Raw genomic sequence first — 22,983 nt, 5'->3', positions numbered from 1 at the left:
GGATAGCAAATGTAACCCCAATATTTAAAAAGGGCTCCAGGGGCGATCCGGGAAACTACAGACCGGTTAGCCTGACTTCAGTGCCAGGAAAAATAGTGGAAAGTGTTCTAAACATCAAAATCACAGAACATATAGAAAGACATGGTTTAATGGAACAAAGTCAGCATGGCTTTACCCAGGGCAAGTCTTGCCTCACAAATCTGCTTCACTTTTTTGAAGGAGTTAATAAACATGTGGATAAAGGTGAACCGGTAGATATAGTATACTTGGATTTTCAGAAGGCGTTTGACAAAGTTCCTCATGAGAGGCTTCTAGGAAAAGTAAAAAGTCATGGGATAGGTGGCGATGTCCTTTCGTGGATTGCAAACTGGCTAAAAGACAGGAAACAGAGAGTAGGATTAAATGGGCAATTTTCTCAGTGGAAGGGAGTGGACAGTGGAGTGCCTCAGGGATCTGTATTGGGACCCTTACTGTTCAATATATTTATAAATGATCTGGAAAGAAATACGACGAGTGAGATAATCAAATTTGCAGATGACACAAAATTGTTCAGAGTAGTTAAATCACAAGCAGATTGTGATAAATTGCAGGAAGACCTTGTGAGACTGGAAAATTGGGCATCCAAATGGCAGATGAAATTTAATGTGGATAAGTGCAAGGTGATGCATATAGGGAAAAATAACCCATGCTATAATTACACGATGTTGGGTTCCATATTAGGTGCTACAACCCAAGAAAGAGATCTAGGTGTCATAGTGGATAACACATTGAAATCGTCGGTTCAGTGTGCTGCGGCAGTCAAAAAAGCAAACGGGGGGCGCTGTTGCGCGGTGAATGGCGGCGGTCGCATGATAGCAGAGCTCCAACCCCCTCAGCCAGTAAACCCGGCTGTATTGCTTGTTTTGCTCATAAACCCGGCAGCATTTTGCTTCTAAGAACGGCTTACTCTTTTGGAGTCATGACCGCGAAACGCAGGATTACCGACCTCAAGCAGTTTGCTTATGACAAGGCTACTCCGGACTTGGGCCCAGCCAGCCACGAGGAGACCGAGCTGGATTTAGCGCTAGAGGACCCTGTCGCGGATGCGACGGACGACGAGTCCCCAGCTGATTTACGGTCTGACCCAGAATTACTTACCAAGGCGGATGCTCGCAATTGGTTCATAGCCTTGCGATCCGATATGAAGCAGTTTCGCAATGAAATGCGGGCCTCCGTGGCAGAACTGAAGGAGGATATTGCATCTCTGGGAGTACGAGTAGACGAGATTGACGTGCGCGTGGAGGGACATGGCGAGGCCCTTAATCATCTAACCTCTCAACACTCAGCTACCGTGACCGAATTGGCTCTCCTCACAGAGAAATTGGAGGACTTAGAAAACCGCAGCCGTCGCTGCAATATAAGGATTCGAGGGGTCCCTGATACGACAGAGTTTGCGGATGCAATGGTGGTCGCCCAACAAATTTGCGCATATATCCTCAACTTAGCTCATACTGGGCCGGAGAACACGGCCATTTTGCCGGAGGGGATTCGTCTTGAGCGCGCACATCGAGCACTGGGCCCCCGCAATGACCAACGCCCTAGAGACATTGTCATCTGCTTTCATAGCTTTCTGCAAAAGACGCAGGTCTACGACATGGCGAGGCAAAGCAAGGAGGTGCGTTGGAATAATTATGAAATCGCCATCTTCCAGGACCTGGCACCTCTCACTCTGAAAAAAACGTTATGAGATGCGCGAAGTAACTTCCACCCTGCGCACTTGTTCCATTCGCTACAGGTGGTTATACCCTTTTGGCCTCCAGTTCCAGCACCAGGGGGTGACACATCGGGTGAAATCGATTGCAGAGGCCGTTGAGGCCTTTAAGCGGGCGCAATTACCAGCCAATTTTCAAGCTCCCAAGATGGCGGCGGTTCCTGCGAAACCTGACGGTGCACCAAGATGGCAGCGCGCTGCCAAAGGGGGAAAGCGTTTGCGTCGCCAATTGGCACCTCCATCATCCTCCGAGGCGGATCAAGGTTGACTTTTCGCTATATGCCCGGCTGGGCTCTTGGAGAAGCTTATGGACCTGGTTTGATGCACTTTCTGGGTTTTTGTTCCTTAATGGGACCCTGTTTTCAAGTAACTTTTCTTGCTCATGTTCGTTGTTTTTTTGAGTCGTATATACCTTACACGGTTATATACCATTGGCTCCCATAGCAGTTGTTATAGTAGGGTTTGCTGTTTTTTCTTCTATCTTCAATGCACTTACAAGGGGGGGGGGGGGGTTTTGTGCCTGCGCTCGTGAGGGCTGCGCTGATTCGCTTGTGCGAGTCCCTTAGGTTGGGGAACTTCCGCAGGGTTATGGCGGAATATGTTTGGATTTTTGGGGTAAGCAACATTTTCGATCTTTATTTTTCCATTGGGTTTAGGCTATATTATGGTGCAGAGATGCTAGTTCTGGCAATCAGGGGGACGTTAGGCTATATTGCCTTCACACTAACCTGTTGCTGATGGCCTTCCGTATTGTATCCCTTAATGTTAAGGGATTGAATACGCCGCGCAAACGGCAACTTCTTAAAAGAGAGCTACAATCTCAGCATGCAGCGGTTGCTTTTATTCAGGAGACCCATGTTAGAAAACACCATACTCGTCTCCTTGGGTTTCCTTCTTACCCCTTTGCTCACTGGGCAGCGAGTACTAAAGCAGCGCGATATACAGGCGTGGGGATACTTCTCGCTAATACATTTGTCCATGATCTTCTCTTTCGCCTGTTGGATCCTTTAGGCCGCTATGTTCTCCTGAAACTTAAGGTGGGCACTCATGTTGTTACTCTTTTGAATGTGTATTTCCCAAATACTCAGCAGCTACCTTTCCTGACTGAGCTTGATGGGCTACTTACTTCCCATGGGCAGGGTGAACTCATTGTTGGGGGGGACTTTAATGCCACCAAAGAGCCCAGCTTGGATAGCTCTTCTCGAGCCACCCCGGTTGTTGGCATGCGCAAGGCCTGGCTTCAATTTTTAGACAAATGGTGCTTAGTGGACATCTGGCGAAAGCGTTATCCACACTCTCGCTCCTACACCTTTTTTTCAGCCCCGCACCTTACATACTCCCGTATAGACTACTTGTTTGTGTCCGCACATGTGCAAAATGCAGTTTCCCGTGCCGATATAGAACCATTAACGTGGTCTGATCACGCTCCTATATGGATTGAGCTCAACCTCGGTGATCTGGATAAGGGATATCGGCCATGGAGGCTTAATGATAGCCTCTTGAAAGACAAAACATTCACAGCTCGTATCCATGCCCAACTGCAAGAGTACTTCCATCTTAATCAGAACAGTGAAGTGCAGCCCTCCACTGTCTGGGAATGCTCTAAAGTGTTTATCCGGGGTCAGTTTATTGCGAGGGCTGCGTTTTGCAATAGGGAGCGGGCCAGGGAACGATCCTCCCTGACTACTACCATAGCCTCGCTTACACAGCGGCATTTGGCCACTGGCTCCCATATTGTCTACCAGAAGCTGTTAAGGGCACGGGATAGCTTACGAGCTCTGGATGATGCAGCTATTAGCCATCAAATGTTGCTGTTGAAACAACAATTCTTTGAGGGCGGAAATAGGGCGGGGCGTTACTTGGCCCACAAATTGAGGGTGTCCCGATCTCAAAACATGGTATCTAAGGTTTACTCCCCTACGGGTGTGCTAGTGACGTCCTCTGAGGATATTCGCCAAGCATTTACCGATTTTTATGCCCAACTTTATACTGGAGCTTCTCAAGTACAGGAAGCTGATATTCAGGAGTACCTGTCGTCTATGACCTTTCCCACACTTACACCTGCCCAGCAGACTTTTCTGGATGCACCTATCACGACAATGGAGGTGTTAGCGGCTATCAAGGCGCTGAAGCCTGGGAAAGCACCAGGCTTGGATGGCTTCACTGGTGCTTATTATCGCCAATTTGCCCCTATATTGGTAGGCCCTCTTACTGATTTTTTTAATTCCTTACGTGAAACCGGCCAAATAGACTTGCATGCAAATACGGCGGGTATATCAGTTATAGCCAAACCGGGTCGCGACCCTGCTAGATGTGGGTCTTATAGGCCCATATCACTCATAAATAACGACTTAAAGGTCATGGCCCGTGTTCTTGCCGCTCGCCTTAATGGTATTTTGGCTTTAGTAGTCCATTCTGATCAGGTGGGCTTTGTTCCAGGGCGCTTGGCGGCTGACAATGTTCGCCGTATAGTTGATATCATTGACTATGTACAACATACTCATACCCCTACGGTCTTGCTTTCTCTTGACGCTGAGAAAGCGTTCGACCTCGTTCATTGGCCCTTTTTATTTAAGACACTGGAGCAGATGGCTTTTGGTCCTCAATTTATTAACTGGATTATGAAGCTTTACCATTTGCCTAAAGCTCGGGTTAAGACTAATGGGAGCTATGGGGTGCCTTTTTCCATTGGTCGTGGTACCAGGCAGGGATGCCCTTTGTCCCCTTTGCTTTTTGCCTTATTTCTGGAGCCCTTTTCCACCCGGGTGAGGGCTGCGGAGGAAATAGTGGGAGTCTGTGAAGGTGCTCATCATTTTAAAATTTCTATGTTTGCGGATGATATTATGTTCACCTTGACGGATCCCACTCTTTCTTTATCGGGGGTAATGCAAGAATTACAAGCCTTTACTGCGGTGTCTGGCCTCAAGGTAAACTATGAGAAGTCGGAACTCCTTAATGTAAACTTACCGCCAGACAGTGTGCAGACTTTGCGCTCCCTTTATCCATTTAAGTGGGCGCCTAAAGCTTTGAAGTATTTAGGAGTCCGCATTGGGGTTCACTCCAACCAGTTATATGGTTTGAATTATGATCCGCTTCTTCAAGCTATACGAGGTGATTTGGATACTTGGGCTCGGGATACACATTCATGGCTCGGTCGCATAGCAATCATTAAAATGAATGTCCTCCCACGTCTGTTATATTTTTTTACCACTATCCCCATTTATCTTCCCAACTCTATACTCCTCCAATGGCAGAAAATGATTTTTGGATTCATTTGGCGTAGGAGACCGCCTCGGGTTGCTAAATCGGTCTTGTACCTCCCGAAAGTGCGAGGTGGGCTTGGAGTTCCCAACTTGTGTTGGTATTTTTGTGCTGCCCAACTCCGGGCACTGGTGGTTGTACATCGGGTGTCCGCCCCTCCACAGTGGGTTCTCTTAGAGCAAGCTTTATTTGGGTCTATGCCCCTTTCCGCATTGCCCTGGCAACCCCGTTCTACCTGGGGCTCTATCTCCTATTTCCCTTGTGCGTTACAAGCCACTATGAAGACTTGGTCTCAATGGAAGCTGTGTTTAGTGGGGAAGGGTAATTTTACTCTTTTAACGCATCTGTTTACTAACTACATACTTCCCCCTGCTTCTCTGACCACTGCGTCTCAAGTATGGTTTGAGGCGGGCATCACTCGGAGCATATTCTGTGTCAAGGGGCGCTCCTGCCTATAGAGGCGATAAGTTCCCACTATTCATTGCCAAAGGTGGATTTTCTCCTTTATGCTAAACTCTTTCATTTTCTGAAGCGTGCGACTAGAGCTGGTACTGTCAGACTGTGTGGCTCTTTGTTTGAAAATTATTGCTTACATCCAGACTCTGTGAAGGGGGTTATTTCTAAAATATATGCACTATTAAACAGCAGGCAGCAAGGGCCATTCCGGCAACAGGTAGCCTGGTCTGCTGACTTCCCCCGCAGTCTTGAGACTGAAGAATGGGACATTATATTTACACAGGCCTATAAGTGCTCCATCTCCGCGGGGATGCAGGAGAATTGTCATAAGATGATCTATAGGTGGCATTATACTCCTGTTAGGCTACACCGTTTTGCCCCTAATCTCTCTGATAGATGCTGGAGGGGATGCGGGATGTTGGGAACATATTACCATGTCTGGTGGCAATGCCCCCGGGTTACACAATATTGGACCTCACTGGCTGCATGGCTCACAACTGTTCTGAAGACGCCCATTCACCTGGAGCCTTGGCATGCTCTTTTGACCTTACCTATTGCCGGATTAAATACGGATCAGCAGCGCCTAGTCCAGCAAGTTTGTATTGCCGCACGGTCTGAGTTGGCTCGCCTGTGGAACCAACGGAATGCCCCTAGCTTAGCCCAGGCGCAGGCACGTCTCCATACTTACTACCAACTGAGCAGGTTAACTGCGGTTCATCATGACCGCTTGAGTGTTTTTCACCGGGTCTGGGCCCCGTATATACAATGGTTGCCTTTACTCTAACTATCTTGCTTTTTGAGCTACCACTGCTGTTGTTTGCTGAGATGCATTGGCTAGAGTGCTTACTAAGGTAGTTTGCTCTCTATGATGTGGGGCGATTCTTCTGGTTTCGTTGATGTGCCCGCACACTTCCTCCTGCTATATGACAGTATGCTATTTCAGGCCCCTTCCATTGTGCAGAAGGGAACTTCTTGGATTGTTTGCTATTGCCGTTTACCCATGTATTATTTGTGTTGCTTTGGGGGGTGGGGGGGGGGGGGTGAGGAGGGTTTATTATGTACTTCATACTTGTGAAAATCTGACTGGACGCTTCGTTTTTCGTTTATGTGTACTTATGTATGGTATACGCTGGCTGTCTGTGTCAATAAAAATCTTCAAATATAAAAAAAAAAAAAAAAAAGCAAACAGAATGTTGGGAATTATTAGAAAAGGAATGATGAATAAAACGGAAAATGTCATAATGCCTCTGTATCGCTCCATGGTGAGACCGCACCTTGAATACTGTGTACAATTCTGGTCGCCGCATCTCAAAAAAGATATAATTGCGATGGAGAAGGTACAGAGAAGGGCTACCAAAATGATAAGGGGAATGGAACAACTCCCCTATGAGGAAAGACTAAAGAGGTTAGGACTTTTCAGCTTGGAGAAGAGACGACTGTGGGGGGATATGATAGAGGTGTTTAAAATCATGAGAGATCTAGAACGGGTAGATGTGAATCGGTTATTTACTCTTTCGGATAGTAGAAGGACTAGGGGACACTCCATGAAGTTAGCATGGGGCACATTTAAAACTAATCGGAGAAAGTTCTTTTTTACTCAACGCACAATTAAACTCTGGAATTTGTTGCCAGAGAATGTGGTTCGTGCAGTTAGTATAGCTGTGTTTAAAAAAGGATTGGATAAGTTCTTGGAGGAGAGGTCCATTACCTGCTATTAAGTTCACTTAGAGAATAGCCACTGCCATTAGCAATGGTTACATGGAATAGACTTAGTTTTTGGGTACTTGCCAGGTTCTTATGGCCTGGATTGGCCACTGTTGGAAACAGGATGCTGGGCTTGATGGACCCTTGGTCTGACCCAGTATGGCATTTTCTTATGTTCTTATGTTCTTAAAATTGCGAATTTTGTGCTCGGATGTCTCCCAGAGCACGAAGACGCAGGGCCTACCGCATGTGGGAGCTATCCCTCACGAACAGGCCGTCGACAACACATTCTTCCCCGGGACAGGAATCGAGGACTCCATTTCAAAAAAGAAGATCTTCCTCCTACACGTCGAGGGGTAGGTCCACTACCAAAGAGTCCCTCAAATGTCGCCACCATAGGTCTCCAGAACCTAACAGGCAATCTACGTCTTCCGAATCGGTGCAGTCTACCTCACCGTCGGATTCGGCTCAAGCTGCACGACCGGAATCGCGGGCGCCGAGAACGGAGCCAAAACATCACGGGGCCCCCAAAAAACGGGCGCCGGAAACGGCACAGGACAAAGGCACACAGAAAATGGCGCCTAAGAAAACTGCGCCGGGAGCGACACCGAAGCATCGCGCGCCGGCAGCAGCGCCGAAAGCAATGGGAGCGATACCGAAAGAACGTACGCCGGGAGCGGCGCCGAAACAATGTGCGCCGGAAGTGGCGCTGGAAACAGTATCTCACACAGAATTGGCGCCGCTGAGGACGTCGCTGGAAACCAGACCACAGTCCATAGAAAACGTACACATCACTCCACAAATAGAAAAAGAAAACACAATGAGAGAAGTACAAGTCATAAGGCACACAGAGAACATTCTTATGACTCCCATTCCTCTCATTCACGAAACACGCTCGACTCCATCTCCCGAAGTCATGAATCCAGTGACAAAGACAGTTCTTATCATACAAAACGACAAAAACTGTCAAAACGTCATAGACATCATAGTTCATCACACAGAAGTGTGCACAGTTCCACCAGTGCCTCTGTCCAATCCGCAGTCAGACCACGTAGTATTTCTTCGTCAAGATCATCCAGACCTGACTCACAACCTGCGGAACTCACCACGGCTGAGCCACATCGCCGCTTCTACCCACTCCCATGCCACCGCAGGGCACAGATACCACTAGAACTATGCCACCCAATACACAACAAGCCTTTTGGGATCTTTCCCATTCTCTGTCAGGCTTTTTCGACTCCTTAAAATCTTCTTTCAACTTGCCTCCAGAACAACCAAGGGACGACTCGTCTCCCGAAGAACCTCAAAAATCAAAGATGGATTTAAATCGTCCACATGTAATACCACCTTCACCGACTCCCTCACACTACTCCTTGTCGGAATCTGTTGCATCTCAGTCTTCTCGTTCATCCTCAACAGGATACCCTTCTGATCCCCCGGAACAACCGGCGGAACCATACTCACCACCAGAGGACTTATCTTACCCAAAGTTCGTAGAAAAAATGGGTACTATTTTAAAGGTTGAAGTCCAAAAGTTACCGGAGCCTAGAGCAGAAACCTTGGGACTCCTTAAAATATTTGACACACCGGGAGAACCAACATCGTTACCCCCTCATAACATGCTGCATGGGGTCCTACAGAAATCGTGGGAGACTCCATTTACTCTCCCAGCAGTGTCTAGGAAAACGGATCTAAAATTCAAGCTCCAAAAGCCATCCACATATTCAACACCACAGTTGCCTCATGAATCCATTGTAGTTGAATCAGCACTACAAAAATCAAAACGATCAAAGACTCATGCTACCAATCTTCCAGGCAAGGACAACAAATGTCTGGATGATTTCGCTAGACGAGTCTACCACAATGCGATGCTAAATGCACGGATTCAACATCACCAATTCTACATGGTGCAATACCTGTATGAATGTTTACAGGCAACAAAAGGCATGTTTACCGCATCGGGAGACACTACTCCCACACCCATTTTGGATATGGAAGAGGGCTCTCGCCATCTTTTACGAGCTGTCTACGAGAGTTTTGAAACCTCATCGAGAGCATCTGCTACGGTAATCGCCGCAAGACGACTGGCATGGTTGAAGGCAAGCGCAATCCGTGAAGATCTACATGAGAAGTTGGCTAACCTTCCCTGTCTGGGAGATAATCTCTTTGGAGATCGTTTCCAAGATTCGGTTAGTAAATTAAAAGACCAAGCGCTGGCGGTACAATCCTTGACGACACCTTCCTCCTCAAAAAGATTTTACACACCAAATCGTCGTCAATCGTACAGGCGTCCTTACCGGACCTACCAACCTTTCAGGCAACAGCCGTACTCCAATTTTCAACGGCATCAAACACAACCTCCATCCAACCAACAGCGGAGAGGTAAACCCAGAGGTCAAAGGACTCAACAACCTCAACAGCAACAACATACGGCAACAGCAGTAAAGACCACATCTTCTTTTTAAGAACCAGGCCACCACCACTGATCTCAGACAATCCGCCGGGCAGGATCACAGCCCGCTGGCCAGAATGGAAGAAAATAACAACAGATCAATGGGTATTGGACATTGTGAAAACAGGTTATCGCATACCTTTCACCCGCCCACCCTTCCTTCCACATTACTCACAACAGAAACCCAAGACCCTGCAACCTCAATTATCGCAGGAGATCACCCTTCTACTTCGACAAGGAGCAATACAACCTCTCCTTCGAAGGGACTACAATCACGGTTCCTACTCCCCCTATTTCCTCATTCCAAAGAAATCGGGGGGTCAACGACCAATTTTGGATCTCAGAGACCTCAACAAAAATTCAAGATGGTCTCGCTGAAATCCATTCTCCCGCTATTACAACCCAGGGACTGGATGTGCTCGATAGATCTGAAAGATGCTTATACCCACATTCCGATCCATCCGTCCTCTTGGCAATACCTCTGTTTTCAATATCACAATTGCCATTACCAATACAAGGTTCTTCCCTTTGGTCTTTCATCAGCCCCCAGAGTATTCACAAAATGCATGATAGTGGTGGTGGCCCATCTTCGTCAACAAGGTCTAACCATTTTTCCGTACCTGGACGACTGGTTACTGACAGCATCGGACCCCAATATACTGCACTCGCACCTCAATTTGGCAATCAATTGCCTCCAGTCTCTGGGACTCCTTATCAATTATCCAAAATCCAACTTGCAGCCGACACAAATACTGCAGTTCATAGGTGCTCGCCTGGACTCGATACGGTACAGAGCATATCTACCGACCGACAGGAAGAAGACACTTCGTACACTACTTCACTCACTGTTACACTCCGGGAATTCGACCGCTCGACAGATCTTGATAGTATTGGGTCACATGGCAGCAGCAAATTTCACAGTACCAAATGCCAAACTACACATGCGCCGTTTACAGTGGGACCTGAAACGCCAATGGCGACAACATACACAACCCCTACGAACTCGAGTCACCCTAACGGCACCCATGACCAAAGACATCAATTGGTGGCTCAAGGACTATGCGTTAGACAAGGGAGCCTTATTCAGCCCCCCTCCACACAACGCAGTCCTCACAACAGATGCATCTCCATCGGGATGGGGAGCTCATCTGGACAATTTAGAAACCCAGGGTTTATGGACAATGAGGGAAAAGACCTTACACATCAATCTCTTAGAACTCAAAGCAATCCGCTATGCCCTCCAAACCTTTCATTCACATCTCAAGGGACGGAGACTAATGATATACACGGACAATCAAGTAGCCATGTTCTATATCAACAAACAGGGCGGATCGGGATCATGGCCTCTATGCAACAAGACCCTGCAAATATTTCAACACGCCAACAAACATGCAATACACTTGCAAGCGACATACCTTCCAGGAATAGTAAATACCAGGGCTGACAAATTAAGTCGAATCTTTCAGCCTCACGAATGGTCCCTTCACAAGGAAGTGACCCAACAACTATTTGATCACTGGGGAACGCCACTGATAGATTTGTTTGCCACGGAACAAAACACACACCTACCGAAGTTCTGCTCGGTGAGACCAAGCAACTCCTGCATTGCTCAAGATGCCTTTCTTCTACAATGGACAACACATTTACTTTATGCGTTTCCTCCGATTCCCAGGACAATACAAAAGTGCATCAGGGACAAAAGCGACTTAATCCTCATTGCCCCAGCCTGGCCCAGGCAGACATGGTACACCTTTCTACTACGTCTCTCCATCGACGACCCAATTCCCTTACCAAACAGATCAGATCTGCTCACTCAGAACGACGGATCGTTAATACATCCTCTCCACTCCTCACTTCACCTGACTGCATGGAGATTGAAAGGACATTGCTGACCACTCAAGGGATTTCAAGAGCAGCCCAGGAAGTGCTCCTCGCTTCCAGAAAACCATCTACTATACGAAATTATTCATTTAAGTGGAGACGATATACCGACTGGTGCACTAATCAAGGAATTCAACCAATAGACAGTGCTCCAGCACAACCCCTAGATTACCTACATTCGTTATTTTTGACAGGATTGACAACATCATCCATTCGTGTTCATTTGAGTGCAATTGCGGCATACCACAGACCGGTGAATAATCACTCAGTCGCGGAACATCCCCTATTCTCCAGGTTCTTTAGGGGGCTAATCCATTTGCGACCACCAATTCAAAAGCCACCGGTCCCCTGGGACCTTAACGTAATCCTAGAACATCTCATGCTTGCTCCATTTGAACCCATGGACTCTGCACACCTCAAATATTTAACCTTGAAGGTGGTATTCCTAGTCGCCATCACCTCAGCAAGACGAGTAAGTGAACTACAAGCACTGGTTCATTATGCACCATACCTACAATTTTATCCAAATAAAGTACTCTTGCGCACTCACCCAACTTTCCTACCTAAGGTAGTCTCGTCATTCCATCTCAACCAATCTATTGAGTTGCCAGTCTTCTTTCCACATCCACACGCTACTGACAGGGAAAAATCACTTCATTCACTAGACTGTAAACGTGCTTTACAAATTTATCGCCAGAGAACTCTCACAGTTGACAGAACATCTCAATTATTTGTTTCGTTCGATCCAAAAGCACTAGGGAAACCGGTCGCAAAAAGGACTATTTCAAGTTGGATTACACAATGCATTCAGTTTTGTTACAACAAAGCGAATCTTCCGCTAACAACACGTCCATGCGCTCATCAGGTACGTGCCATGGCTACATCCCTGGCAAATCTACAACATGTCTCACCACTGGATATATGCAAAGCAGCCACGTGGTCTTCAATTCACACCTTCACATCCCATTATTGCATAGATCAGCAATCAGCTACAGATGTGACATTGGGACAAGCCATTCTACGTACTATGCACAGCACATCACCCGACTACCACATTGAATAATATGCACGCCTCTCCACATGCGTGCCCAACTGCTTGGGACTCCCATGACAGCATGGCTAATTCAGCCCTGCTATCGACAGGAAAAAGCAAGTTTGCTTACCGTAAACGGTGTTTCCGTAGATAGCCATGCTGACCCTCCCACCTCCCTGGTAGTCGGAAATAATTTCATAACTTAAGCTTAATTACAGACTGAGGAGAATCTGCTACTTCCTGCGCGGGAACAGACGCGCAGCCGCAGAGGGAACTAAAATCAACTCTCTGCTACATAAGCTCCGCCTCCCGGGCCCTGATGAACAGTTCCCATGACAGCATGGCTAATTCATCCTGCTATCTACGGAAACACCGTTTACGGTAAGCAAACTTGCTTTTCTAGGAGACAGTCCTGTCTCCTTGCTCTGCTGGGGGCCTAGGGGGGGGCTTTGCTCCTTGAAATACTTCTGCCTAGGCTCCCATTCCCGGTGACCTTCTGGGGTGATACTGGTGGTCCAGTCACTCCCCCTTGGCAAGCTGTCCACCTAGGGCTGAGGTTTTCTTAAAGTTCCTGTGCCCTTCTGGGTTTAAAAAACCCCCCAAAAAAACCAGAGGAACAATGTTTTTTGGTAACCGAGCCCTATTTATTTTTTTCTTTGAGAACCGTGGACAGCTCCAGCAGGTGCAGGTTCATTCTCTGCCTCTGCTGCTGAGGGCACAGCTCAGCTGTTTTTTTCTCTTCACACTGATTTTTTTTTCTAAGTTTGATGCCACGATCCTGCATTTGTAGTGCCTGTGGGGAATCTGTCATGAGGCTTTCCCGAGCAGGTCTTTGCTTCGGGTACCTGCTGGGTGGGGAGGGCCCTTCCTCGGCACCCCCGACTACGGCACTCCGGGGACGAGCTGCTCAACGTGTGGCCAGGCCATTCCTGACCCGAAAAATCGCGGGAACGGCGGCTAATTTGGATTCAGTCTCCGATGCTAAAATAGGGCTGCAGGAAGAAGGTGAGCTCGATTTGGTGATTTCTCCACCCGATTTGATCCCCCTGAGAAACCAAAGACTCGTTTTTCCACTGAGTTTGTGCTTCTGATGCACAAATCCTTTCTGGCTAGTCTGCAGGAGGAGGAGGATCCCCCCCCTAGCGCCCCCCCCCCCCCTGTTTAAGATCCCGTGGATTACTCCTCCGCAACCTCCAAAGGAACCGGAAGGGCAGGTCTCCGTTAGAGTAAGGGTGGTCCCGGGGGTCCAGCCGCCTCCGGATCCCCCTCAACCACTGTTGGTCTCTGATCCGGACCCGGATACTGATCCTCTGCTTCCAACCCCCCCCTTGAGGGGGACGATCTGCAGGTGCTCTGCATATTTCAAAGGGAGGAACTGGAACCGCTCATTCCCTTTATTTTGCAGAAACTGGGAATTGAGGTGCCCGCAGAGGATACGGTTACGGCCGCTATGCCTCCTAAAGCGGATCCAGTCCTGGCAGGACTTAGGGCTCCTCCACGTACTTTTCCATTTTATCCCATGCACAAGCTGATGCTCCTGCGTGAATGGGAGTCCCCTGAGGCAGGACTACGAGTGGATAGGGCTATGGATAAGCTCTATCCTCTCCCTGAGGAATGCTTGAATATGCTTAAAATGCCTAAAGTAGATTCTTCTGTCTCGGCGGTTACCAAGCACACCACCATTCCTGTTGTGGGGGCTACGGCCTTGAAGGATGTTCAGGACCGTAAATTGGAATTTCCCTGTATGTACCAGGATCAGTCCAGACTGCTGGGTTATGCCTCCCTTCCAGCCTTAAAGCGGCGACAACTTTTTTCATCGAGATTTATATTGCTGATGCATAAGGCTTATTTAGAGGCAGAGTCTGAGTGGGATACACAGCCTCCCATAGGTTGCCTGATCCAGTGGAACCGGTGGATCCGGGTTCCCAGGATCCCTTTTCCCTGGACGACAGGGGAGATAACGTCACTCCAGTGGAGGGTGATGACCCACAGGTCCTGCGGCTGTTCTATAGGGAAGAACTGGACCATTTAATTTTACATGTGCTGCAGTAACTGGAGCTCCCCCTATCTCAGGAATCCTCGGATATGTCTACGGGGGATGCAGCGTTAGCGGGACTTCGGGCTCCGCCACAGACGTTCCCTTTTCACCTGAAACTTTCACAGATTGTGTCACGGGAGTGGGAGACCCCGAAGGCTTCCTTGCGGGTCACCAGAGCCATGGAAAAGTTATACCCGCTCCCTGTTGAGGCGCTTGACCTTCTTAAGGTTCCCAAGGTGGATTCCGCAGTCACGGCCATTGCCAAGCACACTACTATTCCGGTGACTGGGGGCACAGCGCTGAAGGATCTTCAGGATTGGAATCTGGAAGTGTTGCTCAAGCGCAATTTTGAAGTATCCGCCTTGGGAGTACGTGCTGCTGTATGTAGTAGCCTTATGCAACGGGCCTTGCTTCGATGGGTTCAGCAAATGTTGATGGCTCAAGACCTTCCCCCTGGGGAGGCTGAGCAAGCGGCCCGCATGGAATCAGCTGTCGCCTATACGGCTGATGCCCTTTATGATCTCCTTCGGACTTCGGCACGTACTATGTCTTCGGCGGTATCTGCACGTCGCCTGCTGTGGCTCTGGAACTGGTCCTCAGATGCCTCCTCTAAATCCCAACTCGGCTTCTTCCCTTTTCGGGGAAATTTGTTGTTTGGGGATGAGCTGGAACAACTTATCAAGGCCTTGGGTGACAACAAGGTGTACAAGCCGCCAGAGGACAAGCCCAGGGCCGCCCGCTCTCCTGGTAACTACCGGGGCCGTTTCCGGGGACAGCGTCGCTTTCGATCAAATAGGGGGGCTTCGAGCTATACCCCTCGACAATTAGCTTCGAGGGCACAGTCTTGGCCGTCTTCCTTTCGAGGCAGGAGGCCTCAGCGAGCCGGAACCCATGCCTTTGCCAGCAACAGCAAGCCTGCACAATGAAGGGACGCCGACCCATTCCGAACATCGGGGGTCGGCTGTCCCACTTTTACGAGGAATGGGTCCGAATTACTTCCGATCAGTGGGTACTAGATATTATAAGTCACGGTTACTCTTTGGATTTTGCTTGTCCCCTCCGGGATCTTTTCCTAATGTCACCTTGCGGGCCACCGCACAAGCAACAGGTGGTCCTTCAGACTCTAGAGCGCTTGAAGGCTCTGGGAGCCATTACGCTGGTTCCTCCATCGGACTACTCCATCTATTTTGTGGTACCAAAGAAGGATGGGACCTTTCGCCCAATTTTGGACCTAAAGCAGGTCAACAAAGCCTTGCGAGTGCCTCGCTTTCGTATGGAAACGTTGTGGTCGGTCATTGTGGCGGTACCCAAGGGAGAGGTTTTGGCTTCTTTGGATGTGACGGAGGCATATCTTCACATACGGATCCAGGAACACCACCAGCGGTTTCTCAGGTTCATGGTTCTGGAACAACACTATCAGTTTTGTGCCCTACCCTTTGGCCTGGCGACCGCTCCTCGCGTATTCACCAAGGTGTTGGTGGTCATAGCGGTGAGCTTACGTCGGGAAGGAATTCTGGTGCATCCATATCTGGACGATTGGCTTATTCGGGCGAAATCAGAGCAACTCTGCCACATGGCGATCCGTTCGGTGGTGTGTCATCTACAGACTCTGGGCTGGGTTGTCAACTATGCCAAGAACCAGCTGATCCCCATTCAGGTAATAGAGTTCTTGGGGGCTTGATTTGATACGTTGGCGGACAGAGTCTCCTTACCCCTCGATCGCATGGACAGGTTGATGTCCCAGGTGCGGCGTCGGCTCTCTCTCCCCTCAGTGGTGTGGGATTATTTGCAGGTTCTTGGATATATGGCGTCTACCCTGGAGCTAGTCCCTTGGGCCTTCACACATTTAAGACCGTTGCAGAGGGTGCTGCTCTCGCATTGGGACCCCAAGTCGGAGGAGTACCAGATCCCCCTGCCTCTGGTCGAACCGGCCAGGTCCAGTCTGTCCTGGTGGCTCAATCCGGATCACCTCCTGAAGGGGGTCTACCTCGAGAGTCCCCAATGGATAGTGGTAACGACCGATGCCAGCCTCTCCGGTTGGGGAGCAGTGTTCCAGTCGAGGTCGGCTCAGGGCCTTTGGACTCCGTGTCAGGCACAGTGGTCCATCAACAGGTTGGAGACCAGAGCGGTCTGACTAGCTCTACAACACTTCTTACCACTGTTACATAACAAGGCGGTACGGATTCTCTTCGACAATGTGACCGCAGTGGCCTACATAAACAGGCAAGGAGGCACCAGAAGTCGCCCGTGTCCGATGAGGCCGACATGCTGATGAAATGGGCAGAGCGCCACCTCGACCGGATTGCGGCGTCTCACATTGCCGCTGGCGTCGACGACGTTCAGGCGGACTTCCTCAGCCGACAACCTCGGATAACAAACTTCGAGACTAAGCAAATACGGGTAAGCCGCGGCCTACCCCTAGTTCAAGACACCCACAGTTTGTCAGGTGTCGGCGTTAATTGGTTGAGTGCACTGGCGGTCTCCAGTTTGGAAATTAGTTGAACCAGTTCAAGTTTTATTCAAGTTTACTCAAGTTATTTAAGCAAAGATATAGCCACAATGGCTTTTCGAAGAGAATACTGAAGAGCTGAGGTTACTGCAAGGGTATATCTACAGTGACGTCAGCTTTGAAATCTGACTCCGTCTCCCATCTGCTAGCAGAAGAGTACATAACCCATTGGTCCTGAGTCCATCTGTCTACACTAAGGAAAACGAAATTATCAGGTAAGTAATTTCTCCAGTATTGCAGTTTGTTGCTTCCAGTGGTGACTTTTGATACAGTTGCCCTAAGAAAGTGAAGAAACTAGAAAAAAAATTGGGAAAGAAGTACTTGATCAGAGAGGCTGACTTTCTAATGCTGTTGCTCTTCCATTTGCCCACAGAAGCTCATCCCCCATCCGTAACAAAGATTTCAAGCCGAAAAAAGAAAAAGATTTGAAGAAAGAGGAACAGGAGGAGCAGCAGTTAGAGAAGAAGCCAAAGGTGAGTCTATTCCTGCAGCTGCTCAGAGAGGACCTGCTTTCATGCTGTAACAGAGAAGTCAAGGAACTTAATACAAGCCAGAAGTCATTTATTTTAAAACATTTGTTACCTGCCGTTCCTTCGTTCAGGGCAGGGTACAAAGAACACACCCGTTATTTAAAATACATAAAATGGATGCGTTTGCTCTGAAATTGATAATCTGTTTTGGACTGTGATGGCAGTTTGTCTCATGTTTTAACTCCTTTTTGAAGCAGAAATTGTATGAAGAAAAAAATGCAGGATATCCTAATCCTGGAATAAATGTCTCTATTTTCAGATAAAGCCTCTGTCTTTGGAGGAGCTGTTGGCCAAGAAGAAAGCAGAAGAAGCAGCTGAATCCAAGGTTGGTTACCTGTGGAGAGAGGCCTGCCTTGTCCCTGAGACTCTCATCTTTCTGCCAGGCAACAAGAATGGACCCATAAAATGCCTTTAGAAAGGGGCAGAAAAGCATATCTGTAGAGTTGAAGCATATGTGTATCTAGGGGAGCAGAGGATGGGAGATATATATGTGTGTAGGAGGGTTGCATGTTTGGAGGAAGACAGGATGTGGAAGATAGTCTCACCAGAGTTCTGTGTATGTTTGTGGGTGAGGAGATATCTATGTGTGTCTGTGGTGCTGGGAGATCTGATGCTGCTGGAGTTCCTGCTTGCTAGAGACCTCCGTGTGCGTGTGGATTGGAGGATTAGTGCTGCTGATCTCTTGCTCCCTGGATATTTCAGGCTTTAATGTTACCTGTTTGTACCTTCCAGCCAAAGTTCCTCTCCAAAGCGGAACGCGAAGCAGTGGCTCTGAAGCGGCGGCAGCAGGAGGTGGAGGAGCGCCAGAAACTATTAGAGGATGAAAGGAAAAAAAGGAAATTCTTCCAGGATTTGGGGAGACGAATGTTGGGTGAGTGGCTTCTTTGGGAGAAGCACAGATATCCAAGGCTGAGTATCGGATATGGCACTTCCAGCCTTTTCCTTCCACCCCACTAGAGAATTTTTACGCTCATCTCCCATAGTTGTTTTTGTCTCAAGCCTCTTATAAAGGACTCAATCACATTTTTCTCTCACAATATTCTCCCTCCCCCTCTTCAAGGTTTGTGACTTGCCCCTCTTATCACATCTTCTTTCTCTCCTTCATGATCTGTATTCTGCACTCCCCCTTTTACCCACATCATGACTTTTATGGCTTTTTGCTTTGTAGAAGACCCTCAGGAGAGGGAGCGACGAGAACGCCGGGAAAGGCTAGAGCGTGAGACCAATGGTAATGAGGAGGATGAAGGGCGACAGAAAGTTCGAGAGGAAAAAGATAAAGGCAAAGAACTGCAGGCAATCAAGGTAACAATAACAAGAAGTGGCATGTGTCCCACCTGTGGCATCCACATACCTTGAAGCCAGAGGTGTATGCCCTGCCCACCTCAAGTGAGGTAGGGTGGATGATGCCTTCTGTACCAGCCATGCCTGTGGAGTTATAGTGCAGGACTCCGAACACTATTCTCACTTTTCTTGCAGGAGCGCTATTTGGGAGGTATCAAGAAGCGCAGGCGCACACGTCACTTGAATGACAGGAAGTTTGTTTTTGAGTGGGATGCATCAGAAGACACCTCCATTGATTATAACCCTTTGTGAGTAACCCCAGTTCCATTTTTTTCTGCCACATTGCAAAGACGTCTGAAATCCTAAAACCCTATCAGTCAAGTCTGGAGAAGTGAAAGCATGGGTAGGAGATTAGGACATCTCTCATTACTGTTCCTTACAGCTCTATGGAGAGTGACTTTTTTAAAACATTGTCTTTGTTTTAATGAAAAAAAACCCCAGTAACAGAATCAAATATAAAACCTGTGTACCAGAATAACATAAGAAATGCTATGCTGGGTCAGACTAAGGTCCATTGAGCCTAGCATCCTGTGTCCAGGTCACACATATCTGGCATATAACAAATAATAGATCTATTTCTTGTTACCCCCATTGATGGCTTTCCCTAATAAACCTGGCTAATAATGATTCATGGACCTCTCCTCCAGGAACTTGTCCATACCTCTTTTAAATTCTGCTATGCTAGTTGCCTTGGCCACATCCTCTGGCAATAAATTCCTCAGCTTGATTGTGAATGAAAAAATACTTTCCAAATCATGAGGATAGAGAGGACAAAGAAGAAATGAAGACATGATAGCCAAAGCAACAGGGCCTGATGAGATTCATCCCAGGATACTGAGGGAGCGCAGAGATGAGCTGGCGGGTCTGCTGCACGACTTGTACAATAGATCCCTGGAAACGGGAGTGGTGCCGAGTGATTAGAGAAGAGCGGTGGTGGTCTCGCTTCACAAGAGTGGGAGCAGAGATGAGGCTGGAAACTACAGGCTAGTTAGCCTCACCTCAGTGGAGGAAAAATTAATGGAGACTCTGCTGAAGGAAAGAATAGTGAACTATCTACATTCAGGATGATTGCTGGACCCGAGGCAGCATGGATTTACCAGGGGAAGGTCCTGTCAGACTAATCTGATTTTTTTTTGATTGGGTGACAAAAGAATTAGATTGAGGAAGAGCGCTCGATGTCATCTACTTGGACTTCAGCAAAGCTTTTGATACGGTCCCGCATAGGAGGCTTGTGAATAAAATGAGAAGCTTGGGAGTGAGCGCCAAGGTGGTGGTGTGGATTACAAACTGGTTGACGGACAGAAGACAGTGTGTGATAGTAAATGGAACCTACTCTGAAGAGAGAATGGTGTTAAGTGGAGTGCCACAAGGATAGATGTTGGGACCGGTTCTGTTCAATATATTTGTGAGCGACATTATGGAAGGGATAGAAGGTAAAGTTTGTCTTTTTGCGGATGATACTAAGATCTGCAACAGAGTGGACACGCCAAAAGAAGTAGAGAGAATGAGAAGTGATTTAGGGAAGCTTGAAGAGTGATCAAAGATATGGCAGCTGGGATTCAATGCCAAGAAGTGCATACTCATGCATTTGGGATGTGGTAATCCAAAAAAGAGTTGTATGTGATGGGGGGTGAAGGGCTGTTGTGCATAGAGCAAGAGAGGGATCTTGGGGTGATGGTGTCTAGCAATCTGAAGACGGCAAAGCAATGTGACAAGGCAATGGCTAAAGCCAGAAGAATGTTGGGCTGCTTAGAGAGAGGACTAACCAGAAAGAAAAAGGAAGTGATAGCCCCTTGTACAGGTCCTTGGTGAGGCCTCACCTGAGTATTGTGTTCCATTCTGGAGACCATATCTCAACAGGGACAAAGGCAGGATGGAGGCGGTCCAGAGAAGGGCGAGAAAAATGGTGGGTAGTCTCCATCAAATGACTTATGAGGAGAGATTGAAGGACCTAAATATGTATACCCTAGAGTTGAGGAGGTGCAGGGGGGATATGATACAGACCTTCAGATACCTGAAATGTTTTAATGATGAACAATTGACAAATCTTCTCCGTTTGAAAGAAATCAGTAAAACTAGGGGTCACGAATTGAAACTCCAGGAAGGACGCCTCAAACCAACGTCAGGAAGTATTTCTTCACGGAGAGGGTTGTGGATGCCTGGAATGCCCTTCCAGCGGAGGTGGTGAAGACAAAAACGGTGAAGGATTTCAAAGGGGCATGGGATAAACACTGTGGATCCCTAAGGGTCTAGGTGATGGAAATGAGGAAAAGAGTGCATGGGGGTAACTTGCTGGGGCGGCGGTTACTATCCTTAACCAGTAAGCTTTCATACTGTTAATGCAACTCCATTATTGCTCTCTGCTTTAATGGCAGGGGGAAGAGAGGAAAAGGGGAATTAGTTTCAGACAGCAGCCAACAAAGACTTGAATTTTACAGTCTGGGAAAACAAGCATGGAGATGATGCAACTCCAACATTGCTCTCTGATTTAATAGCAAGAGGTAATGGGGAATTGGACTCAGCAACGGTTTGGGAAAGTAAGTATGGGGTGACTTGTATGGTGTGGCAGATACTACCATTATGGGGGAGACCTGTATGAACAGCTTTCCTAATGCTACTTTAAGCTTGCTGGGCAGACTGAATGGACCGTTTGGTCCTTTTCTGCCTTCATTTCATTTCTATAGGAGGGATAGGTCACAAATCTTGAGGTGAGGGAGAATATTGCATATGAGAGAGATGTGATCACACCCCTAAAATAAAAATCCCTTTCAAAGAAAGATATTCCCTCCCATCTTCAAAGTCCCACCTTCTTAACTTTTGTGCTACATTATATTTCTAGATTCTACTTGCAGACATTTGCATCTAACTCTTCTTGCAGACAATTGCATCTAACTCTAATGTGATAAAAAGTAATCCTGTAGGTGGCGGGGATGTTTGATTTGCTTTCAGATTTTTGTATGAAGAGTATTTTTATGATGATGAGATAGGGTTTGCTACATGAACATGAGACACTCTGTCCAGACCTCTAAGGATCTTTGAGAAACTTGTCTCTGCTCCTAGAAATGCCAGGAATTATGCGTGGGAAGCAGAAAATAGTCCTTTCCTAGTGTGTAGCCAGATGGACTCAGGACCAATGGGTTATATGCTCCCCTCTAGCAGATGGAGACTGAGTCAGGTTTCAAAGCTGACATTACGTTCAATTTACCCCTGCAGTGACCTCAGCCCCTCAGTATCTCTCCATCTCATAGCAGATGATAACATAAGAAATTGTCATGCTGGGTCAGACCAAGGGTCCATCAAGCCCGGTCAGACCAAGAGTCCATCAAGCCCAGCATCCTGTTTCCAGCAGAGGCCAAACCAGGCCACAAGAACCTGGCAAGTACCCAAACACTAAGAAGATCCCATGCTACTGATGCCAGTAATAGCAGAGGCCATTCCCTAAGTCAAACTTGATTAATAGCAGTTAATGGACTTCTCCTCCAAGAACTTATCCAAACCTTTTTTTAAACCCAGCTACACTAACTGCACTAACCACATCCTCTGGCAACAAATTCCAGAGCTTTATTGTGCGTTGAGTGAAAAATAGAATTTTCTCTGATTAGTCTTCAATATGCTACTTGCTACTTCATGGAATGCCCCCTATTCCTTCTATTATCCAAAAGTGTAAATAACTGATTCACATCTACTTGTTCAAGACTTCTCATTATTTTAAAACCTCTATTATATAATCCCCTCAGCCGTCTCTTCTCCAAGCTGAACAGCTTTCCCTGTGGGATTGCAGTACTCCTTAGAAGAGGAAATTTTACCTTTAAATTGGAGAAAGATTGAGCCCCTCTCTCCTGCGTTGATACCTAAAGTTCCTCCCCCAGTCAAGAATTCCTGAGGCGATTTCCGAGATCCCTCAGAGGTGTGCCTTGGTCCAGTAGCCAGTTCTCGTCGTGGACTTTGCTGCTGAAGCAGCTAAAAGGCAGCGTGTGCAGGAAGCCCTCTCCCCCGCAGCCAGAGACTGTCTCTGTACTCAGCCGGTA

At 47.7% G+C, this 22,983-nt stretch overlaps 1 protein-coding gene across 3 annotated transcripts in view; it reads left to right on the top strand.

Annotated features, from left to right (window-relative positions):
- Positions 1–22,983, top strand: part of DDX23 (DEAD-box helicase 23) — an 89,620-nt gene that overhangs the window by 2,614 nt on the left and 64,023 nt on the right. For all 3 annotated transcript variants that reach the window (XM_029594633.1, XM_029594632.1, XM_029594631.1), the window contains exons 5-9: positions 17,458–17,557; positions 17,874–17,939; positions 18,347–18,485; positions 18,783–18,916; positions 19,091–19,203. In XM_029594633.1, coding sequence (XP_029450493.1) covers positions 17,458–17,557; positions 17,874–17,939; positions 18,347–18,485; positions 18,783–18,916; positions 19,091–19,203 — 552 coding nt within the window. The remainder of the gene's footprint in view (positions 1–17,457; positions 17,558–17,873; positions 17,940–18,346; positions 18,486–18,782; positions 18,917–19,090; positions 19,204–22,983) is intronic.

The sequence above is a fragment of the Rhinatrema bivittatum genome, chromosome 3 (genome assembly GCF_901001135.1).
Source record: "Rhinatrema bivittatum chromosome 3, aRhiBiv1.1, whole genome shotgun sequence".
Taxonomy (NCBI): domain Eukaryota; kingdom Metazoa; phylum Chordata; class Amphibia; order Gymnophiona; family Rhinatrematidae; genus Rhinatrema; species Rhinatrema bivittatum.
Note: the sequence above shows the minus strand (reverse complement) of the source record. Positions and strands in the feature narration are given on the sequence as shown.